General features: G+C 40.1%; 1 protein-coding gene across 2 annotated transcripts in view; it reads right to left on the reverse strand.

The window, feature by feature from the left end:
* LOC310988322 (TOX high mobility group box family member 2-like) overlaps positions 1–25,939 on the reverse strand; it is a 76,178-nt gene that overhangs the window by 8,174 nt on the left and 42,065 nt on the right. For both annotated transcript variants that reach the window (XM_083974872.1, XM_083974871.1), the window contains one exon: positions 15,675–15,935. In XM_083974872.1, the coding sequence (XP_083830998.1) occupies positions 15,675–15,935 (261 nt within the window). The remainder of the gene's footprint in view (positions 1–15,674; positions 15,936–25,939) is intronic.

Consider the following 25,939-nt stretch of genomic DNA (forward strand, 5'->3'; position numbering starts at 1 on the left):
TACAACAGAAAGAAGCCTGAAGAGTGCTTCAGTATGCTATGCATTTACACGCACATATACACTGGATGGATAAAATACTCTGCATTTTTTAGGTTAACATGTAAAATATACTGTATAATAGAAAACAAAAAACATTGAGCATTAACCACTGCGCATGTGATGCTCAACATCAATAAAATAGGCAAACAGAACATTCAAAGGACGGTGGAGAGAGAGTGAGAGCAGCAGAGTTCTGCGAAGAGCAGCCACAGCTTGTTCTGAGAAGAGAAAACAGATCAATTTACAGACATGGGTGAATGAAGACTAACAGAACGTCAGTCAGGGGGTAGGGAGGTGTGGTTCAGGAGAAACTGGCCAAACATGGGTTAGGAGGTAAAGAGTCCTGCGCTAATTAAAATCTCCGTGTAGCAGTTTCACTTGCTTTCACATCGGCCCTATTTTTTCCTGTGTTTTTCTTTAAGTCTTTATTTAGTCTCTTTCATGTAGCTCACAAAGAATTCAATTCCACCTTCTGAGAAGACGAAAAAAGGATTAAATCTATATTTTTCATAGGGTGTGCTCAGTTGGTTTGTCAACAACATCAACAACAACAACACACTGCAACCTCACTACATTTTCAGGAGGCTAACACTGCTCACATCTCTGCCATGTACGCAATCCAATACACATGAATACATTTTCATTTTCCGTGCAGGGCTTTGACGGGGAGTCAAATCCAGGTCACCTGATCCTGGTTGTGATTCTATATGGAAATTGCCTTCTTTGCTGAAGAGAGAACACATCAAGCACACGGGGAAGAGGGAGAGGAAGGGAGTGGGGAGTGAGGGAGAGAGGGAGAGAGAGAAAGAGAGAGAGAGAGAGAGAGAGAGAGAGAGAGAGAGAGAGAGAGAGAGAGAGAGAGAGAGAGAGAGAGAGAGAGAGAGAGAGAGGGAGAGAGAGGGAGAGAGAGATAAGAAGAAAGAGAGGTAAGAGGTGCAGCTGAGGGAGGACGGTGAGGAAGAAGTGACGGCTTGTGGTTGCCATTAGTATCAGTGGAACAACAGTTAACCTGATTCCTTGGTTGCTATAAAGGCAGGAAAAAACAATTCAATTTCCATCCATATAATAGAAGAGATAATGACAACCCGAATATGTAATGATATACACTGGCGTTATGTGAAATGGAGGATTTTTCTGTGGCCTGTTTATGGTGGAGGAGTTACGGAGTTAACTAAATGTTGTTATGGGCTTTGAGTGAAGTAAGAATCAACCTCTAACCTCTTTCTTTTTTTCTTTTTGGCAAAGAAAGTCCATCTTCAAGGTCAAGTTCCTGTTTCATCAGGTTGCATATTTGGAAAATTTTAAACAGCTTTGAATGTTCTCTTTCATAATCCACTGATCCTCGGTTTCAGTGTTAAAACTCAGCAGGAGGGAGAACAAACCATGAAAAAGATTTGTCCCTGCGCGAGTATCAAAAAGCAACTTGAGGACATTTAAAGACGTTCACATCCATCTAATGCATACTTATCACAGGATTAAGAAACAGACATGTTTTCCCCCCTTCAACTGTCAATTGGAGAACAGGAAATGACTGCCTTTGAAAATTGCATTGTTTCAGCTAAGCATTTGCCAAACAACACTGTATTCCACACAGCATGAAATTAACTAATCAAAATTCAAGGTCCAGGAGCACATTTGGCAGCTAAAGAAAAAACTTCAAAATGCCTTTTGTGGTGTGCGGAAATGAATGGATGTTCCCATTCAGGCTGATGTGAAAGTATTGCTTGTCTATTTCACAGCTTACAGGTAATATTCATTTTTTGTGTATGTGAGTACGCCTGGTTTCATTAAAAAATAATCATCCTTCACTTTTAGGCAATGAGGCAGAAGACAGGCATTTGAAACGACATCTGTTCCACCCAAGCCTTTGAAGTGAAAATAGAATAAACTGAAGGTAGAGCTAATGGAATGACAAAATAGAAAAAAAAGAAGGCTAAATAATCTCCAGGAAAATTCACATGTATTCATACAGACGAAAGAGTGATGACACACAACAGCTCGCAGCAGCATGCAATCAACCAGGAGAACAAGGGGCATATTTTTCATTTCTTTCTGTATTTTCCACTCATATTGTGCGAGAATCATGTTCCTGAACTTATACAGAGGAAGGCTGACAGAGGAAGATAAAATATCAATGAAACTGAAAGACTGAAAAGAAGATGAAGATGGCTCAACATATCTCAAAAGAGGGAACAATAAAACACAACTCTGCTCACTGTGTAATTTTCCCTCAGTACCAATTCTACAGGAAAAAAAAAATCCTACCTTAGACACATAATCAATCCAGGATTTAATTATTTATTCTCATTTTCTGTCTGTCTCTTTCATCTACATCTATTTTGGATTTCCAGTATTTCACAGAACACCTTCAGAAAAAGAAACCTGTGGTGTTAACTTAACTGCAGAGGAAAAAAAAGAGGCCAAATCAAAGAAGCCACAATGTCTTATTTTAGGACGATAATGTCTCTTATTCATATCTAATAAAATCTTGCCAAGCACCATTTGGCACTCTGTAAGATCAATGATTTAGTTTTGGCTAGAAATGACAAAAAACTGTAGTTGTTACTTATATCATATCCCAGTCATCTATTAGGAGAAAAACAGTTTATTTCAAGAAGCTGACCACTCAGAAGTACAGGAAACATAGGCATAACTTTCACTGCAGAAACTACACATTTATAGTAATAATCAATAATTCACTTTTAACTTTTGTTGCATTTAAATAACAAATTATCTTGTTACAAAATCTCTTTTGTTGTCTTTTTTTATTTTTTTTATTTTACAGTATGTGACCAGTTTGCTCACGTTTGGTTCTTGTGTATGAAACTACTCCAATGTTGAAAACAGTGGTTGCTTTTGTTTCTTCCTCTTAATCACACACATTTTCATCAATGTGGTTTTACTTGCTGGCTTTACAAATTATTGATAGTGGCTAAACAAAATACCCACCATGCATCATCCACTGTACAATATCACGCCTATTCTTCTTGGTTCTCTCATGCAGGTACATAGAGCAGTAATGATTATGACAGCTGTTGTTGTCGGTATGAGAAAAAGAGAAAGATTCACATCCCTTATTCATAACACAGTGTCTTGTGGCTGCACTACATTCTGGTCTATTTTCTGATACTGTCAGTGGAGAGATTGGTATCTTGTCCTCTTCTACGATAGATTTCTCCCTGTGTGACTGTCAATGCAAAATGGTAAGTCTGTAAAGTAGCTCTTTCGCTATGATGCGCTGACATTGGATCCTGATGTTTACCATTTGTATTTTGGACTGTTGGACATCTCTCAGCTGTCCTGCAGCGCTGTTGTCTTATTGCAATTTTCTGTCAATTTAAAATTCCTATCCCTGTGCACTGAGAGGAGGGGGGGGGGGGTCAAGCTAGAATCAGCCAAAAACTCAGCCTAGTTCACTACATAACAAAACCCATTGCCTGATTAATATTCACTACAACAGTTATAATATTGAGTGTCAGATGATAAGGGAGATAGTGTGTCACTACAGTAATATAAACTGCGGTGGTGCAGAGGTCTGCTCTGGGTCACTGTCCTAGATGGATAACTAACACCACACAAACTGTCACATGCTTGACGGACTGTTGGAGAAACTTCAAAACTAATGTTAATGCAATACCTGATATTTGCTATGATGAAAATAATACTGAAATATTTTCCATTCACAAAGAGAGGACTTAAGAGACAAGATCCTTATTTGAGGGTTTGAGTTTTACTTACTTTAGCCATAACGAGACTAAACACTGATTTCTGGATGTAAAAAAGAGGTCATGGTGCATATTTATAAAGCAAAATGTAACTTGTATTTCTATTTCTCTAGACTGCAAGCTGAAAGTAGCCCAGGAGTGTCGCTATGTATGACCAACATATCCTGTACAGAGCAACGGAGCCTAAATACATTTTGTACGCAGTTCTCTGGTTAACTAGCAAAAGACTGAACTGTAGTGTCAGCCTTAGCTTGTTCATCTCATCAGCATTTCTGTTGTCAGGGAGAGAGAGAGGGACATAGAAAGAGAGAGAGAGGGGTGGGTGGGTGGGGGGTACAGCTGTAATTCTGAATGGACGGCACTGCACTGGCAAGACAAGATTAGAATTGACAGCCTGATAACTGCGTCACTATCAAAACAGCAGAAAAGGGAGAAATAGGAGGGGATGAGAGAAGAGGGTGAGAGAGGAGTGGAGAGAGTGAGATGCAGAGAAGAGAGAGAGAGAGAGAGAGAGAGAGAGAGAGAGAGAGAGAGAGAGAGAGAGAGAGAGAGAGAGAGAGAGAGAGAGAGAGAGAGAGAGAGAGAAAGTTGATGTAAGGAGAGCAACAAATGTGAGAGATTGAAAGTAAGAGAGAGAGGTTGGGGTGGGGTAGGGGGCATTTTTGGTGGGAGCGATGTAGAGAGATGCAGGGACGTAGAGACCAGTAATAGTATGGCACTATGTGGAAGCGTTCGTTCAATCATAGCCCTGTGAATATATACATCATCATCATCATCATCATCATCATCATCCTCATATACAGTGAGCAGCAAAGTGGTGAGTGCTGCATGGTGCATCGATTTCAAAAGACCATAAAAACAAACAAAGTACTCCGAGGTGATACACAGATACACTTTCTCTTTACAGTGATGGTCATTACACCAAAGCATGATGCAGATACTGAACGCAGCACTACATCAAATCTGAATGCCACCCACCTCCAAAGTCTATACACATTGTTACATGGATTTCAAACCAAACAACTGTAAAATGAAACACACACACACAGCACTAGCTCTCAGTTATTACACAGCTTTGTTGTGTTAGTGTGTAAGCATCAACAGAGAATACATAGCAAACCCATTTCCACTTGCCATTTCTTGCTGGAAAATGTTGTGTGAATGTGTACTCGCCTAAAGAATGAGCTAAAATACAAGCACTATAAATGAGGCTCTTTACAAACAGTGGTTCAACTACATCAATCTAATATCTAATACAGATTTAGCAAGTAGATTTTTCTATGATGAGAGCACATTCAGCATTGTTTTTCTTAGGACTGCTATGTTATTATTTTAAGACTAAACTTGTAAAAATAATTTGTTAGGCAGGAATGAAGCTTATGAGATATGCCTGGATCCAAACACACAATGCAACTTTTGCTGAGTGGAACTTTAACGCTGCATTCACATGGAATCAGGCAGACGGCAAACCGGATGTCATTTTAGTGGATGAGAGAAGGATGGTAAACTTGGGCGGGGCCGGCAGAGACAGCAACGGTAAACGGCATTCAAACCATAACCGGATCTAATGTTTTGGAAGGAATTTAAAAGTTTAAAAGTTAAAAGTTAGAAGTTTGCAATGCAATATCAAGATAAATCATACGTTTATAGCCACATATGTGTAACTATGTTACTAATACACAAGGATGTGTTGTAAACAATATGCCATCAGCACAGCAACATATTGTCACGTGTATCGTTTTGCTGGTGTGTCATTCTGTTGGACCGCTTGTTTCATTTTTGCGTCCCATCCTGTGGCTACAGTCCTTCTGCCTTCTGCCTGATTCCATGTGAATGCAGCATAAAAGCACATTTAATTTCCTTTGTTCCCTCATGCCTCTCGATTAATTGCTTTAAAGAGCATCAACATTTAGCAGCACGACTGATGTCACCCAAGTAAAGAAGGAGTCAAAATGACTGTGTGATTGTAGCATTAACTTAAACTTAACTGATGGGAGGAAGAATGTGTTCTAGTCATCGTCCCAAAACCTTCAGGAACTCTGAGCGATTGATTTTTTGTCCACTTGGGTGCAGCAGAGGCGAGATGTAATCACCAGACTGACATATGTATGTCAAATATGTCAAATTTGGTGCTGATTTGTCACCATCATGATGTGTTGAACTCCAATGTTGACTTTCCTTTTAGCTTTGTGGCTAACTTTATGTGGCTTCTGTTTGGCACTGAGCAGGAGGTGCACATTGGGCGTCTTAGCTGTCTGCTCTGTCTGAAAATAACACTGATAAAAACAGGTAGAGGGAACCAATATAATAAAGCTGGGGACTGAAATAACCAAAACAATGGCTGAAGGAGGCTAAAACTCAGTGGTATGGTCACAAGCTCATCATTTTCACATCTAAAACGAGAGCGAAACATGTACAGATACAAAGACATATACACATGTACATCGTATCTCATAATGTGATTGATATTTGTAAAATATATATATTTATGTGCTACAATGGAAGAGATCTCCTCAACAGTACAATCACCAGCCTCTACACACCAGCATATTGGAAAGAAGCAGAGCTTAGTGCAGCTGTTACAGACTGTAAGCCTTTGTGGGTTTATAAATAGATAAATGGCCATGGTTGGAGTAGCAGCAGTGAGAATAATGTAATTTCAAGATGCCATATATAATTTTTCTGCAATTTTCACCACCAGCTGTAATTTGCAGCCTTAAGGAAAAAGCGGGTTCCTGAAGGTTGTGTAGTGCCCCAAAAATATCCAAAGACGAAGTTATCGTTGCACTCGTCTTTCATGAGTGGCTACAAAGTCAGCAGGTTTCAAAATGTAACAACATGTTTATCAACCGAATCATCCATCCGGTTGTTACCTGCAACTTGTAAAGACGCATGCAGCACAGAAGTGTATGATGAATGAGGAATCTAGAAGTTTTTCCAGGCATCATTATGTATTTAAACTGCATTACAAAATGATGTCAGTCTTTTCTGCTCGTCAGATGGTTTTGAAGCAGAAAAGAAGTAAGTTCTTGTTAACTTACTATAATTGGGGAAGGGATCATGTAGGCTTACATTTTGTTTTTTATTACATGTATTCAGTCATTATTTAGATATCAGTTTCAGCTAGCATTTCAAAGTGCACCTGTATGTAATGCTGTCAGGATTGTTGCCTTACAGAAAGTTGGCAGGCAGGATGAGAATGTAAACAAAGCTGTTTGAGATCTAAATGATTCAGCCCTCTCTACAGAAAGACTGCCTGTTGCTACCATAAATGGAATCCAAAATACAAGACGCTTGTTAAAATAGTTTCTTATATCCTGTTTGAATATTATACAATGTGTGATTGTCAACTTCAGCCAAGTTCCTATAAATCCATAATATCTTATACTACCTATTAATTATTTTACACCCCCCCCCCCTCTTCTCATCATTCACCATGAAAACTTGATGGATTGAAATATGTCTTAAAATATATACCGAGCCCCTCCTCATCTGGAAGCTATTACAGCTTCATGTCAGACTGCCCATCTGTAAGCAATGAGCGAGACTGCATGTCAAAGCCGCTGCACAGATCTCTGAGTAGAACCAGGCACGCGCCCAGAGAGCAGCACTCATCAAATAAAAATACAGCCCGGCCCAAACAATAATGAACCGGAAGTGCCGATTCATGGCCGTGATCTAAGAGACATGAAAGGACATCAGCGAGAATTGTACCGACCTGATCCATAAAGAACCCATTATAGAATTTGTATCCAGTTTTGGTACCATGACATTACAAATACACACAGTCTTTATGATGTGGAGTATTTTGTGCTTTCAGACATGCACCACTGCAGTACTGAGCTTGCAATGTGGATTTTATTTCAACCAATATTCCCATTGCAGATATTTTAATTCAAACTCAAGCCCACAGCCATAGCTGAACTAAGCTGCATGATTTATTTGACTGTGGAAAATGACTGACAGCTCTGAGGAGCTCCTCCCTACAAGCTTTGCCTAACAGCACTGGACCTCCTTAATCAGCCTAAATTGCAAACTCGAGGCCCTTGTATTTGGTAATGTGGTGAAAACAGTGGCAAGTGAGAGCTAATTAGATTAACGGTAGTTTAACGAGCTGTTGGAGGGGCCCCCACAGATTGGATTTTAATAAATAGTGGCAAAAGCATCTGCTCTGCACTTCCTGGCTCTGCTGGCATCCTAATTGGCCCCAGTGGGTTGCTGTAGCTCAGCACTACACAGTGCAATTTAGAAGGGAAAAAAGGCAAAATGCTTATCTTCAGTACAGGTGAGTCTGGGAAACGAAGAAAAAAGTAGTCTTTATGACTGTATGGCTTCACAGGCAAGGCTTTATCAACATGAATACAACACTAATACGATTTCTCAGACTTTTATCACCACAGAACATCCACAAAGTGTCTACAAAGCAGGAAGAACGAATAGCTCAGTGTCTAAATAAAACACATTTTGACATATTCATCTTCTCTACTATTTGTTTTCAAGATGAAATGTTCCCATGATGAGGTCTTTGTAGAGGCAGCAGCACAGAAAGGAAAAAACAATTAATCAAACATGAATGAGCGACCATAGCAGGGTTATTTCCATAGCAACAGCCCAAGGGGACAACTTGAACCCTTTAATGTGAGCTGGTGATGTCTCTTTGTAAACATCTGCGCAGCGGGGGGAGAAAGCCAATGAGAGAGCCTGGCAACAGAGGCATCACAGGGCAGCAACCTCTTGGTATCAATCGAAATTTCCATTATCTAGTGTTGAAAGGACTGAAAAGTGCTCTGAAATATTGTTGGGGAGCATTTGGAGTTGATAAGTGTCTTTGTTTTGTGTTCAAAAACACTGAGGTGGTTTTCTATGAAGCTTGTGATTGACAAGAAATTTCAGGCAAAAGAACAGGACAGAGAGGTGTTTGAAGAAATAATTTCATTTTTGTGGACATTATTCGCCTGCTTCACGCTGACATTTATGCTGAATTGACCTCAAAACCATTAAAACAAACCTTATTTCAAGACATTATTCCTCTTACATCACACTACATATCGCAGTCATAATCTCTCATACTCATGCCTTATGCAACCTGCAGTCAGTAGGCTTGTTCAGCCTCCAACTGTGACCAACAGCAGGCAGTATGCAAGGACACAAGCAGTACAAACAAACATTATCAGGGGTGCCTTGTTGGTGGCCATAAAAGGACTGGACTAATTGTCATTTTGCAATTCTCAGGTGGGGAGGGGGGTGGAGGGGTGGTACTTAAGTTGAAAGAATTTGCTTTCTTAGTCCACTGATGTGATGAAAGTGAACTGCCTCTATTCTTGACAAGGTACAACAGCTGAAGAGAAAGAGTGCGCCTCAGAAAGTAACCTTACTGCAGTCTAAAAATGATGAGAGCGCTGTACAGTAACACAGCGGTTAAACCACAGCGCTCTCAGCATGTAGAGAGGGAATAGAGCAGTGTTTTGTTCTCAGTAGTCCACACTCAAGTCAACAAACCCTTACACTAATCTTCTCAAAGTTCTCGGTGAAATCAGAGAGTATAGCAGAAATCCCAACAAGTCAGTAGCAATCTTTAATACTATAGAAAACAAACGAGGACTTTTGGCTCTCTCCCTTTCTTCGCTGTTGAAACAGCTGACTGGTGACGGGGCAGAACGCTGAGCCTGGCAGCACCACCGCTGGCAGGAGCTGGTATCCGTAACCTTCTTACAAACACTCTCATCCCAAACCTCAGTGGTTCCTTGGGCGAGAGTAATGGCTTCTTTGCGCTGGGCTGCGCAGTGCTATTGTAGAATCACAGAGCGGTTAATTGAAACAAATGACTCTAATAATGGGACATTATCCCCACAGGCTGGCTTTGTGGTGGGCCTAATTAGCGTTGCGGTGGCGGCGAGGAGGACGAGTCACCACGCTGATCCCTCAAAGGAGGCAGCCGAGGCCCCCCTTTTAAGCGGGCAGTACGGGATTCTCCTACTCGCAGCGTGTGAGGGTGCCGGGCTTTTTCAAAACCAGCGTGCCAAAATGTAAACACGTTTGGTCACCCTGCAGTTCTGTCTGAGGATGAATCCCGCTCTGTCAGGCGCTGCGCTGTGGTGGCTTTCCTTATCCTGCCCTTCAACCCTTTGGCTTCCCAGCCAGCCCAAAAGGTTTGAAGTCACAACAAGTGTTGATAATTGATCAGGGATGCAACATAAGATGAATTTCTTTATTGATGAGAGTAGATTATTTTCTTCAGATAATCAGTTACTAATTGGGGCTATAGATTAGTGATAAATAGCCACTGGTGTTTCCCAAAGTCAAATCTTCTCCTCTTGTGTTGTACAATACCAGCAAATTTAAACTTATTCCTAAAGCTGGAACAAGCAAATGTTTTACATTTTCACATAATAAATGACATGTTTTTGAAATTACTATTGATTATATTATTCCTATGACAGATGCACTGATTAAGCAGCTAATCATTTCAGCAATAGTTATGATTATTGCCAACTCCTCACCCTGCTGTCCTCTTGTATGTCATCACGTTCTCGCCAATGGCCCGTAACTAATAGGACAACATGAGATATTGTTTTCCAGATGTATTTTGATCACTACTGAAATCTGTTTTTGCCTTTCCTAATTGTTTACCCTTGTACATGATGATCTCAGAAAGTCAACTGTAATGCAATGTTCAAATCTCTGTGACCAAGCTGTTTTAAATATTCATTAGTCGTAACAGTCGCCTAAGGTTATTTGAATTAGTCCCATGAATATTCATGAACTGCAATGAATGTGCATTTGTTTTTAATGCTCAATCCGTTAATACTCCTCTTCATTATTTCACTCCGAACGCTGCATAATAAGCTGCACAAAAAGCTGCACAAAACAAAGCTTTACTTTTTTTTCTTAAAGCACGGTTCTCGTTGGAAGCCTATTTGTTTCAGTTTAAATGAAACGGGAGTGCCCTACCAATTATCCCGTTGTCATTTCTCTTGACAACTACAAGACACATTGTTCGCCCCTCTTGTGGAGTGTAGCACTGAGGGGCATCTGTCTTTTTGTGAAATGAAAAGCCACAACAGAAAACATTTCTACTCTTACAAAAAGTGATTTATCTGGGAATGTCACCAAGATGTCATATCTATCCCTGTGAAACGCAGCCGAGCAAGCGGGTCATATGAGATATGTCTTAAACCTTCACTGCGACAAAAAAAAAAGGGGGGGGAACGCTTGCTGTTTCAATTTTAAAAAACACAATAATCCAGCTGCACTGAACAACTCAAGTCAAATCAAACTACATTTTCTTTTGTTGTTGATAAAGTTTATGTCAGAGTGGTTGTCATTAAATAGTAGGTAGTGGACAGGACCTGCAAATGGAAAAGGTGCACAACTCAGGTCACTGAGTGGATTTCTGTGTGTGCACAGTCCAACAGATTTTACTGTTCACTCTCTATTTACTGTATATTCACACTTCTGCTTCCTCATGTACAAGTGTGTTTCTCACTTCACTAACGTGCTCCACAAAAAAAGATTAGTGTACGTCAATAGTCGTACTTTGCCCTTTTTAATGGCTTGATTGGGCCTCTATCTAACTATCCCTGCACCATCAATAACCACAGCTGTCAATACCGTTTTTATGTCACTGCTTTAAAGTAGTTATGTTTTTTTCCCTCACTGTCTATGTCCTAAATGCCAAGTGATGCAAAATAAATTTCCTATTGCAGATTAAATGAAGTCAAATTAAGTCAAGCTCACATAACCTTGTAGCAATCAGTGACTCCGACAAAGACTGTTCCTGGAAATAAAGGCACATACACACACACACACTCAAATGCAGTAAACACTCTACCGCCCCATGGTTGAGCATTCAGTGCAAACTGTACTAATGCACCCAGCATTTCTCTTTCATATATTTTAAGACAGGCAGTAACGATGTGAGCTATGTTTTCCAAAGTTAAATATTAATATTTTCATCACTAAAATTAATATTTTCCCTTTTACAGATTATCTGATTGCCTATGTATCATGTCACAATCACCCTGTCACCATGTTACTGTATAGCAACCTCAGCAGCAGTAATCTTCATTAAACAATTCGAATTAAAAACAAAACTCTATCTGCCAAAGACACTGGCACTCTCCTCAGGATATAGCTAAGGAAAAAAGAGACAAATAGAGGGTAAGAATTGGATTTAATTGCACCAGGTGACCACGTAAAAAACTACATGGCTAAATTAACTCAGAAATTGCTACATGCACAGGAGAGCAATAACAACTGTGTAAGGTAATGTTATGGCAGCATGGTCTGTTGAGTTCTTCTGTGCACAAGAAACCAATCTAATAAGCAAATCATCTAAGATTGCCACTTATTCACACATCACACATCCTGCCAAAAAAATATTAATCTAACACCACATGTGGAACTGAAACTCAATAAAATCCTCATCCAGAGTTATCTGACAGAATGTGTGACACAAACTGCTAAAACTGGCAGCTGCTTTTTTTGGCGGCAGAGGCTTTCCTCCTTTCTAACCAGCCTCATTACACCAGTAATGAGACAGGGGCTGGTGCTCTGTTTCAATATTTAAACGTGCTGGTGCCCCTCAAGGCTCCGTGTTGGGCCGTTCTGCAAACTCCTCCGTGACCCCTCATTACCGTCTGCTGTCGAGCATCCCTCCTCCTTTATTTTTTCAAAGAGATCCGTTCTTGCTGGCATGTCTCTCCGCCGTAGCCTCAGCCAGACCTAAGCGATCAGGGGTCTTGTTGAACATGAGACCCCTGGGTGCCATTCCTTCCCCGAGTGCCGAGGTGGCGGAGATGCTGACAGCTAAGGTTGAGAAAGGGATTCTCCCTCAGCAGTGAGCGTTCACACGACAGTATGCTGCATCTCACAGCATCCAGTCATCCAAGACGTGGCTCTTTCTGCCTCAATTCAAAGAAGCTGACAGGGAAGGTCAGAATTGTTGGGAAGAGTTAAGAAAATTTAAGAGCATTTCTGATGGACAGCTCAGTCATTTAGGGCTGATGTTGATCCTGCTGCTGTCTTTGTACACGGCACAATTTAATATCTAAGAGATGGCTCAAAACTAGCAGTTAAGGCTATTAGGAACAACACGTGACAGCAGCAGAAAAGATCAACCGCTACCTTTTGCTTGAACAAAATACTGGAATTGAAAATCTAAATATCACAAAAAAACAGCCCTTATTGTATGTACTTTAAATGTACAAGCTCTTAATTTTGATTTTCCTATCACTCAATTGACACCTGGTTCTCCCACCTGCTGCAAACCTTTTTGATTTACCAGCTAATAATTTTCGGCAGCCTGTGGAGTCGTAATTAGATGGAATAGAGCAGTTTGTCAGAAAGAATACATTTAACAGGAAGAACAGGGCTCTGGCAGACACATATGCCTTTCTGCAGGTCAGAAATTTCAACCTTATTATTTTGTCAACTCTTAATAAAGAGAAATTACAGACTTAAAAGCCTTGAGGATGAATCAATGCAAAATTATGCAGCCTATATAGCCTGATGATGATGGTCAATCCACTGCTCTAAATCCTGTAGACCTAATGATTTAACTGTGTTTGCTGTAGGATCGATGTGTGCTGAAAAAGAGGATCCCAAAGCAGGGAGAAGTTTACAGAGCTTTAGCCTTGGGCTAAATGCTGTACAAAAACCAGCAACAACATCCCTTGAGATGACGCGTATCTGTTGCTCCAGCTGAGCTTGTACTTGTAGGAGGTTTATATGTGCACTGAAGGATAGCTTTTATTCAAGAGAAGCGTATCCTTAAGGTAACTGTCGACTTTTTATTTGCCTCTTCAGCGATGGTGTAAGAAGACTGTTGAACGATTAGCAGTTTGGTTTTCCAGCTATCTCCTCCAATTCTGTGGCCTTACTGGAAGGCTTTTGTCAATACTATACAACAAAGGTTAAGGCTTGTCTCTTCATTTCCAACCCTGGTTACACTGAGAGCCTCTCCCCACCCTTACTATTCTTTAAGCATTCAGTAGACATAAATTCAATCCTGCTCATTATACCTTTATCAGTATGAAATTAAGGTTAATTGACTTTGTTGGGGAAACATCAAATGAAACATCCCTAATGGATCCAAAATGAAAATAGCGTCATCTTCAATTGCTTTAAAATATTTCTCAATATACAGCCTGCTTTCCTATTCCTCAGCCTCAGAAATAAGCTCCTCTTGTCCCAGGAGATAATAAATGAATTGAATCCCCCCACTCCAACTACACCCACCCCCCCTCCCTCTTCCTTATCGGTCATCTATTTTTCCAGAGTAAGCTATTACTTGCTAGGGTTGCTAGGCAACAAGAAATATTAATAGTGGCTATTATTAGCCAGGCTCTGCTAGAGTAGTACTAAAATGTGGAAGTGGGAAACATGAATGTGTTACATAAATCTCTGGACCTTTCACAGTGTGTGCAAGTCTCTGTTTTTACAGTGATTTATTGCAATGACGGCTCATTTATGAGAAAAGGGGGTGTGAAATAAGAAAATGGAACATTACCCTGAAGGGGTATTTGAAAATAAATAATTGCAAAGGTGAAACAAAAGCTGTTTAAGGAGCAGGCACTCCCTCTCTGCTTCCTTCTAAAATGCTATTGGCCAAATAGGGCTGCTTTGTTACACATACTCCTGAATAGACATCACATCATAAATGTGTGTATTAACATATACATAAATACTGCATAGTAGCCTACATGCAGACAGAGCAAGACACACTTTATATGTTCAATCTACTAAAATTAACTTGCTATGATAATGATTATATGATTAGAGATGATTACATAGCTTTTGTCAACACCAAAAAGCAGATTGTGAACGTTCCAGTCAACTGCATCTTTCTTCGGCACTGAGCATATTCAGCAGAATAGCCAGTGGATTGTGACCTAATCCTGAAAACTGGCTTTAATGGAGGCCTTAGCTACCACCCACGGAAAAAATGGAGCCTGCAACTTATGCAGTTTGATTCTGAAAATCACATAAGACCTGATTAACGGAGGATAAACGCCACGGATGCTCACATTAAAGCATAAATATTCATGATGGAGGGCAGAGAGAAAAAAGTAATATTTATGTCAGATGAAAGTATATAACGTTGAATAATTCACCACACAGCCCATCTATAATTCATCTGGTTCGATCCTATGATTAAAGCATCTGAATGCGTTCGCCAGGGGTGTTTACAGGTTCAGTCTGAAGCATGTTTAACACAAGAAAAAGTCCCTTTGCTGAAGGAGCGAGTGGGGTCCTCAAAATCCTTCTGAAAAGAAAAAAGCAGCTGACACGGGATATCCCCCCTTACATTCAAGATTTCGATTCAGAACCTTTCCTGCATGACCCTCCATACCTCCATCCCTCCACCGTCCCTTTTTTGCATTTTTTCTGCAATTTTTTTTTTGCCGATTATAAGGAATGAAAATGTGCAGCACTAAGTTTCTTGCTCTCTGTCTTGGCTCACTGTGAGGCGATTAAATCATTGAGTTGTGCAGTTGAATAGATATTAAATGAGCTCTGTGGCAAAGGTCTGCATTATAAGAAGACACGGCTATCTGTGTTTATAAATGTTGCATGCATAGAATCAGGCCTCGCTTAGACTGCACTCTCCTTGACCTCTCTCTGGGCTAATTATCAGTGTAACAACCATTATGAGAAAACAGATCTGAGAATATCAAGAATAGCAGACAGAGGAACTAGTCATTTTACTGTTTCGTTGCTCTTTTTTTTTTTTTTTTTTACCCTGAGCTCTGATGCCATATTATGACATTAAAGAATGAAGCAGGAAGGAGGGAGAAGGAAATGCTCTCTGACTTGAACACTAATAACCCACCAAAGCGTTTGACTTCTATCGCAAAGGGCTGCAGCAAAATGGACGCAGACAAAAAAAAAAAAAAAAAGTGTACTTACTGAGTGCATAGGCCCTGAGAGGAGGTGGGTGTCCTGACCCAGCATGTTGGACATCATGAGTGTGGGCAGCTCGGGGTAGGAGTAGGCGTTGAGCAGGCCGTTGTGAGGCAGGGAATGGAAGGGGTAACCAGACTCGTGCTCCATGAGGTGCAGCAGAGATGGGTCAGCGTGGTTCGGTGGTGTGATGGGAGGAATCTCATAGTCTTCATCACCTCCTCCTCCGCCACCACCATTGCTGCCTCTGCCCTGACTGGAGTAGCTCTGGAGAGACAGAGAAAAATAAGGAATACATTATATTTATTCATTTCTGCTTCATATTCAGATTTTCAAGAGGATAATTTGTCACTGTTTATTAGAAAAACAAAGGAGAACGTCAATGATGGCAACACTCTTATGTTCAACATTTGAATCCCTATGGGGACACTGCTGCACAACCCGGCCTGGCATTAGACTGACACTCTTCTCTTTGGACTGTGAGCTATAATACTGTATGTGCTGTTTTATATAAAACTAAAGTCACAGAATCCAAAAATACACAACTCAATTATTATTCAATCTTAAACCCACCTCAACTCCCACTCATTGGGAGACAATTTATTTATATCTGTCCTTATCTAATGTATTTTCTATTTAAATTAGACTACTACAATGTAATTGGCAATTTCAGATTTTCTGGTGATTATCACCCACTGCTGCACCCAGGAGTGCTGTCTGGGGGTGCAGTACTTGTGCAACTGGGTCGGCGTTGGGTCAAGTAGTAACAGCCGTGTTGCCAGGTTATCAACCAGAGATCGGTGCATGGTGACACAGAAAGAGACGAGTAGAAAGAGAGGGTGAACCAAAGAGAGAGATATTTTTGAGTGAACAACTGAAAACTGTATTGTCTTTGATAGCAAATGTGCCACTACTATGCTGTGTAAAACTGAATATAGCTAATAGCTAACCAGTTAATTGCTACACTACAAGGCGATTACTAAAATCACAATTTGAAAGTAGCAAAATAAATTTATTCATCTGATCTGGGGATCAAATTAACTAAAAATAAAACCATAAGTAGTAGAAGGTAGTAAAAGAAAAAGCTCTTCGCTATATTAAGTTTCCTATGGCCACATCAACAAATCAGTTATAAATAAACTCTGATAGATTGAATGTGGCATGTTTATGATTGGTCAAACTGAGAATATAAAATGCTATACTATTTTTGGTATGAAGTAGGGTGATTTGGGGAGACAGTTGGAGCATTTGGTGCAGACATTGACACCCCTCCTTCCCTGCATGTGCCCAGGCCTAGAGCTGAACCTGTGTTCAACATTTTCATGGCAAACTGACTTCAGTAACAATCCAGGAGAGAAACAGCTAACAAAGGATGTTCCAGGGTAATTAAACTGCTTCATAACTGGCTTTTAAATGCACCTGTTGTGATGTTTGTTTGTTTGTTTGTTTTTTGGGGGGAGGATTTGTGTTTGTAGCAGACACAGAACTGCAGCAGTCAATTCAGACAGTTTTGCTGAAAAATAAAAATAATTAGAAATGTAAATTGCTGTGCTTAAAAAAAAGTGTAAAGAATTCATTCATACACAGCAAATTAATTAGAGTTAGACAACAACAGCTGCTGTACAGAATAATTTGCTTCAGAAATCTTGACAGCTTTAAAGCAACACACTGTCAGCCTGCACACCTATAAAATGAAGATAATCAAATTCATTCCATGGAAAAAAACACTGACAGTCTGTTTTATAATGTCACCGCTGTAACGCCAATCCTCTTTGTTAAGGAATAGTAAAACCGGACCAAACAAACCTCACATTCCTCATTATGAAATGTATCCAGTGTGTTCAGATGGCTACCACTAAGACAACAGAGATTTGATGGCACTAATAACATGATACATAAGCAGAGCCTGTGGTTGTCTTTTCCAGCGACTATCTTGACATAATATTACACTGAGAAATATGGTTTTGTGCTCTCAAAAAGCATACTGAGGGTATTCACCAGGGAATGAAAAGCAATTTTGTCAGAGGCAATCTGATGCCAACTCCCCTTTATAATGACTGAAGAAAATTAATCATCACAAATAATATTCCAGTGTCAGCCATTCAAGAGCGTTTTAATAGAATTTTTATTATTCATGTCTCGTGGTACACATCAACTAGTCCGTTCTGCAACATTTCAGAAATCAATTCAATATCATCTTCGTAGGCTGTCATCTCGCCTGCCAGTGCAGCAATTCATCTTGCAAACAAATACTTTTAGCAAACAAATGGCAAGAAACGTGGAGGAACAGCTACAACGTCCCCACAAGCAGAACTGGTGCTTGAAAGATAGGATAAAAGTATCATAATGTGCACTATCATTAGGGAAAAAATAATAATAATAAAAGGGAGTATGTTTACTATCAGGGTGTGATGTGCTATTTTCTTTTCCCATAACACTCACTCTTCCTCGCTTGGTGCTCGCTGAGAAATATTATCACTGACAATTCTTTTTCCCATGGTAAAGGTTTTGCAAATGTTTGATTCCTTGTTGTCTGACATTTATTATTGTTGTCATTTATGTTAACAAGCATGCACTACAGATTAAATTTAATAAGAATTTTTTTTTTTAAATCTTGCTGGTTTGTGCATGCTTTTCTTAGCTACAGAAAGTATGGCTGTTTCCCAGGCATATTCAAACATTAAATATTACTGAGCTGAGACGGGTAACTGGAAAGTGACAGTTTTTCTCTTGATCAGCAGCTTGTGTCCTCTTAATAGTCATCTCCTGCTGAAAGACGCCAAAGAAAAGAGCAGCTAAATGCTAAGAATAAGTCTACAGATAACTGAGAGGATAAAACAGACCGGTCTCAGCATAAGTGGCTGTAACTCAACATCATATTTCTGCAGTGTTTCCCAACATTTAGCTGAAACTACTCTGAAAACAAAATCTGGTGCAAACGCTGTATACTGTTTCAGTCAGTTACAAGAAACAAGTGAAACTTTAACAGAAGTCTGATTTTAAGCATTTGATCAAATAACTAATCCTTTAGTTTTCCCCTGTGTGTTGGTAAGGTTTACCTTTGCAGCACTCTGGAGACCATGAACACACTGTGGTCGAACTGCTCACAATTTACAGACATACCAGAGGCATTGCTTGGTTATGAAATGGTCACCAGCCAGAATAAGTAGGTTATGGTACAATCCTTTGTGAACGGAGCAAGTAAGAGGAAATGAGGAGGAAATGAACACTGAAGAGTATCTTATTTGATAAGCATGAGTAATTAAACACCGGGATCAAAAAAAGGAATGAAAAAGTGGGTATGAGAGGCAGGGAGAGAAAATGTAATCCACCAATGAATGCACTGCGAGGGCAGAAATTGACCTGAGGATTCATCTGACCCTGGATCACATTTTAGAATAAAAATGTGCAACATTTGCACAGGACCTCATTTAAAAATAAAAATCTACCTAAGTCGTGTTGGATGATGAGTTGATGCAGAGTTGTCCTTCAATTGTAACAATGCTGATACATCTCTTACAGCCTCAATGACGGTTTTTGTGGTATGTAAACAATTTAGAATTTATCCAGTGATACAGGAAGACACACATGATGTATTTTGGACACCTCTTCTAACCAAGATGAAACATAACTGTTGTCATACATATGTACTAAGATTTAAATGCTGTCAGAGGCAATTTTACGGCCGCAGCTCCCATCGTTTTTGTCTATGTTTTTCTTTTTCTTTTTTCCGTTACAGCCTCTCATGATGCCCTTGGAGATAAGACACAGGACAAGGACATCACAAGTTTAATATTTTCAAACATAGATAAATAATTCATAAATATCCTGTCTTTTACAGACATGGAGGAGAGTGGATAAAAGAGAGAGGGGTCAGAAAGAAATGCCAAATGTTGATTCAGCCTTCTCGTGCTATAACCTTCACCCCGCTACCCCAGAGGTGAAATTTCAGCAAATCTGTCATTTTTCCTGGACAAGGACAACGCTTTGGACCTTATATCTACATATCAATTCTGCTTATTTTCTCTCTCTCACCTTAACACAGTGGCACCAACCCTCTTTTGTACATCTGTTGTTATTTCCACATGAAAACTCCATATTGCTCACAATCTTAAACATTCTTTATAGATGTGAGATGTTGCTCCCAGGCATATTGTCTATTATCTTACACAAAGCAGCCACTGTGTCTTTGAAAAAAATGGGAAGATGATTCACCCCATGGGAAGAGTGTTGAGATTTTTATCTATGGAAGATCCAGTCTGACAAAGTGTGCATGGCATCTGATGTTCCACATTTAAGATCTTAAGATCAAGTTGAAACATATTTTTGTTTGATTTGAGTTTAGGATTAAATTTGCACAGTTGAAATGTGAAACTATGCAGGTGAAGCTGATCTAATGAACAGTTGTTCACTGTCATACAGACATGACATAGGAAAGTAGCTAACTAGATGTAGCTGTCTCATAACAGGCTCATAATATTTCAAAACATTAGAACATTTTGTTTGAGTTTGTGACATTTGGCAACAAAATGGTCAGACACTTTCCATCTATTTGTAAATCTGTGTGTTTCCTCCACAATAATAACTTATCGATGAGTACCAAATTCACATTGTGAATTTATATCCACTACCTGCATGGTAGCAGCAATTAAGTTGGCACCAATGCTTTGTAAGATTCTTAATCTTGTTAATTGATACTTGTTACTAAAACTTAACTTGTCAATTCACTATAGAGCACATAATTGTTAACTTTGAAGTGCAAGAACCTCCACTCATTTCACTCCTTTTGCCTTGCTGATGCAAATGTGTGTTTACAGGTGCACCTCTGACAACACCCATCCTCAGATGTAAAGTTCATCAGTGACAGGAGTTTTTTTTTTTTTATGGGAACAAATGAATCAGCTTAGTTAAGAGCTTTCTTGACACAAATGATGAGATGAAGTCGTTAGCTTGGTGATGGAGTCATCTGTGGCCTATGAGGTGTTAAGTGGAAGACAGCACATCTGGGAACAATGATGTGTTCGTCAAAGGGAGCAAAATGAAAATGTTGCACAGCACACCAGAGAGCCTGTCATGGCTGATGAAAGGCAAATTGTCCAAAGACAAGAGCCGTCTTTGATGCATTTGGTTATAACCGCTTCAGTGACTGTCACACTGTTTCTGGTGATACATTACACTGATAAGACTTTAAAATAACTAATCAGAAAAAAACAACAACAACTCTTCTGCGTCATAAAATCACATAACTTTGAATGAGTGTACAGTGTCCTATGAAAAGTCATCCAGCCATATGCTACTTTGTGAAAAAAAATGACAGAGCAGCATGGTTTTGGAGACAAACAACAGCTGGCCATGCATATATAAAGGTCCACTCTGTGTATTCCAGAGAGACGGACAGCAACAGTAAATCTTTAAAACATCTTATGAGGAATTTCAAAATTCACCTTCACAGATCAACCTTGCCAGAGCAGAGGAAGGGCAAAAATCAAACTCATCACTTAGCGCGTGTTGGACGTTGCTGATGTGTGCTGCAAAAGTGACCATTACAGCAACGGTCTGCAGGGTCCACAAAGGTTATCTGACCTGGCTTTGAAACGACAAGGAACTCCATTTGGGCGATGTATCAAGAGAAGCAGAGAGTGTAGTACAATAGAAGGAGAATGGAAAAGCAGCACCACCAGGCTGACTGACAGCAAGACAGAACTAGGATAAGTGAAGTGCGTAAGGGTGGGGGGCGGGTGGGGTCTGATAGTAGCTCAGGGTCATAGCTAGCGTCCGTCACTAAAGGACAGGTGGGCTGTGGTGAGCGTCAGCCAATAGCGAAGCAGGGAGCTAACCTCTTCCCTGCTCCCCCATGCACTGGTAATTCTCTCAAATGTCACATCAAAATGGATCTCATTTAGGTGGGTAAAAAAGAACCTGACTCTCCATTGCAGATGTGGGTGGACCTACGGTGGATTGCACCTGAACTCTGAAAACACTGCTGCAAAGGAGGTATTTTGAAAAGGTGTGGAAAAAGATCCATGTGCCAAACATTTATGTCAGTTCAATTAAAAAAAAAAGAAAAAGAAAAACATCACAGTTATAGATCAAAGATGAAGGGTGAAAAATATCTGTGATCTCTGCACCAAAATAGAGAGAAATAGAAACTTCTTTAATGCTTCGGCCAAAGGCTGTTTTTACTTTTTTTTTTTGACAAGGGGTGTAATACTGTGGTCTCAGCCACATTTCCTATTCTTATTCATTAGGGAGAATCGTATAAATAAATAAAATATGTTGTCTCGTAGTCACTCATCCCCCCCAAGGGAACATGGAAGCCCCAGTAATCACATATGGCACAATAGCTCGCCCATAATCCCCTTTATTTTTATTTTCATGATGTCACTCTCTTTAAGCCCCTTGCTTTATGAGTCGCAAACGGAGTGGTGAGGGGAGGAGAGGAGGAGCAGTGAGGAGAGGAAAAACCAAGGGAGGGGTGAAAACAAATGATGTGGATCCCTCATTGTTCTTTCTCTATGCCCTCATTCCAGTCAGGGTAATAAGAGAACATTGTGATTTACTGTCAGTGAAGCGCAAGAGTGCATCAGAGAGAATCCACTGCGGCAGGGGCCATTAAAATAGATTTAACTTCCCACAGTATTAGGCCAGATGTCTACACTTCTATTATATTTCAATCAGCCATGACCTTGGTCTCCATATGATGAGAAAGATCACTTGGAGAGAGGGAAAGAGGGAGTGAAAATACATGCAAAAAACCAATAGAAATATCAAACTACTTAGTCTCACTAAATCCCTCTGCTTCGTCGTGCAGCATATACAGAGAGAAGCTGGGACCAAAATAGAGCAAAGGTTTCAAGTTCTCTTAAAAGAGTGTATGAATCATTGAGTGCACTCTCACTGCTGATAAGTTGGATTTTTTTCTGTTTTTGGGGGAGTGCTGCTTTTCTGCGGGGTATGTATCTCGGGAGGGACCAGGGGAGTGTGTCAAAAGAAGAGGGACAGTGGACTGTTTGATGTTCTTAAAAGCTTCAGATATCAACAGAAAGATGAATCTGTTCATCCTCTTTGAACGAGGAAAACGTTGACTTCTCACTACCACGGATCCCTGTCTTTGAACATTTCCCTTTAACATTTTCTCATCCTGCTGTTTATCCTGACTCACCAATATTCCTCAAGTCCTTGTAAATGTTGTATATTTTTTTTTGTATAAAAATCCTTACTCTGCAGCACAGTAGGATCTCCATCCATCTCACTGCCATGAAAACAGAGCAGAGGTCGACGCTTGTTCTATTTCAGAGGTTGATGGTAATTGGACTTATTGGCTGACATGGACTGACCTACATTAAGAACTACCGATCCCTGGTTACAACTGTAACTTACCATCCCTCGTAGCCTGGGTGTGGATGTTCCTCTGATGTTGCTCCAGCATTGTTTTCAAATATCGATGTTCCTGTGCTGGTTTGGGGCTGAAAAAACTGATTCCAGCCTGAATTCGCAACTGTACGCCCTCTTGAAATTTAAATACATGGCGTACAATATGTATCTCTACTTCATTCTAGCGACCTTGCCAGTGGCTCTGTGCAGCCTCAAAGAGAGAGTGAGCTGTGTGTTGGCGTTTTCAGACCCTCAATTTTCATTTTTCATCCATTGTCTCAAAAGTCCCCCTAACATTTCTTACAGGATAAGGATGCAAGGAAGGATAGAGGAAAGAAAAAGAAACACATTCACTGAGGCATGGGGGGGATGAGTGGGTAAGAGATGGGGGGTGAGGAGAGGGAGTGTTGTGAAGTGAAGAGAGTGTTGCAGTTGTGGTGGTGGGGGTATGATGGTACGCTGTGAGTCACTATTAAGTAACGGTGCCTTTTCACATCAGCATCGCCCACGTCGGGTGTGCGGTGCCAGGGTGTACTGAGGTGTCTCTGAGTCAGAGAGAGGGAGAGGGAGAGGGAGACGGAGAGAAGTGGCTGGTCATGCTGGCCAAACAACATCTGGACTTCTGTTAATGATTACTTTACAGAACATCATCATGTCAGCTGCTTGTAACTGATTTAATTGTTTTTCTTTAACAGCCAACAGGGTTAGCTTAGCCTCCAGTCTGTATGCTAAGCTAAGCTACACTGAGCCAACTGTCTCCTGGCTCTGGCTGCATTTTTAAACACAGATGAGAGTGGTATCAGTTTTCTCATTCAACTCTCTTGGCAAGAATATAAACAAGCATATTACCCAGAATGCCAAAGTGCCTTTTAGGGCTGCCTCCGACCAAAGATTTTCTTGGTCGACCAGTAGTCGTCATTTGTGGCGATTAGTCGAATAGTTGACCCGTCGAATATTTGGGGGCAGCCCTCGTGCCTTTACTTATTTCTCATTTTCTCTACACATAACCACAATTTATTTAACCACAAAATTTGGGACATCTTTTATCATTTTTTAAAATTTTTATTTAACATTAGATCAATTAAAATTGTATGTATAGAATAGTGTTATTCGATTATTTATACCCAACTAATCATCCCTGGCCTTTAGGTTAATATTTACCTTACAGACATTACAGTGGTGTCATCTCCATAACATTTAACTACTACTTTGAGCTGTTGAAAAATGTTAATTCCGTAGCATACTTACAAGCTCTCATTAATTATTTGGGCTAATTATATGGAAACATTCCTCTGACAGTTATAGCGTTTTACTCTATTTCAAACTGCCGTGAGAGAAACATATACAACAAAATTTCATTCAATGTGCAATGTGAATGACAATAAAGTATTTCAATCAAATTAATGCATACATCTCAGAAAAGTCTCAACTAATCATAATTGTAAAAAATGTCCACCTCAACCACTCCCCACATACTCTCTCTTTTACTTCAGCCACAGATTATCATTGATCAGCATTGATCTAGATATGTTTGTGGCTGCTGCAATAAGAAAACAGATGCGGTGGATAAGACTTTGATGATTTTAAACTGATAAAAATCAACATGACTGGATATCAAACCTGTATAACTTGAAAGTTGTTGAATTAATTAAATTTCTTAAGTTTAGGTGACCTGATTCAGTTGCATAAAATGACATATGAATTGATAAAATGGAAAAATAGTCACTCATATTTGTAAAGTGTTACTGCACATCATTACTTGTTTGTTTGTATACTATGATAATATCTTTTTTGATAAAACATAAAACCATGAATGCTCGATGTGAAGTGTGTGAGTAAGAGGGAAAGTGTATGTGTGTATGAAGTTTGACTGATTTCTTATGAGAATGGAGCTGGTTGATGAACGTGGGTGAAAAAGCACCGAAAGAAGGAGAAAGACAGAGAATGAGAGTGCCAGAGTTAAGACATACACAAAAATAAACAGACAGAGCTGCAGACTGAAAGAGACAGGAACAGAAAGATGGAAAAATAAAGAAAGAGAGAGAGAGAGAGAGAGAGAGAGAGAGAGAGAGAGAGAGAGAGAGAGAGAGAGAGAGAGAGAGAGAGAGAGCATATGTATCCAACAAGTGAGGTTTCTATTCTAATCTCAACCATCAGCCACTGTTCTCTTGCAGCCGGCCAAATCGATAGAGACACATGGCTCAGCAAGACATCTGGAAGCAGAAAACACAGAGGCACAAACAGGCTGAAATTCACTGCTTCTCCGGCGACCATTGGCCCTCGTTCCTCCCATTGTGCACAGGAACACAACGCAACAAGTACAACACAAGAGAGGAAGAGACGCACAAAATGACCCTCCCTCTTCCTGCCACAGGCTTGTTTTCTCTTTGAAACTCCATCTCTAACCAGTTATTTCTCTAAATCTTCACATTTTTGTCTCTAATTTTCCTTAATCTAACGTATACACATGTCCACACATGGTCATGCATCCACATAGACTGATTATAGGTTGAGGAGAACTGAGCCAAAGTATATATGGACGTACAAGTCTGCACGACCACTTAAACAGTTCGGGCCTGATATGAATCCAAATGAAGAACACTCATTGTCGATTACACAAAATTAGAATTTGCGTGGGCGTGGTTGGAGGCAGCCATTTGGTTTGGCTGTGATCATTCTCATGCGGCTATAACGGTGCCGTAAAAAATATCAACCGCAGTCAGCATTATTTGGCATGCATGTGAGTGATAGCTTGATAGGATCAGACTCAACTGCCATTTTCACTGTATTATTCAATCTGAAACCATGTTTAAATGAGCAGTCTCTTTGGGAGGAGAGTTTATTTTGCCTTCAGTAGTGGTTGACATCCCATCCCATCCGTCTATTCCAGTCAACAC

Source organism: Trachurus trachurus, assembly GCF_905171665.1.
Source record: "Trachurus trachurus genome assembly, chromosome: 7".
NCBI lineage: Eukaryota > Metazoa > Chordata > Actinopteri > Carangiformes > Carangidae > Trachurus > Trachurus trachurus.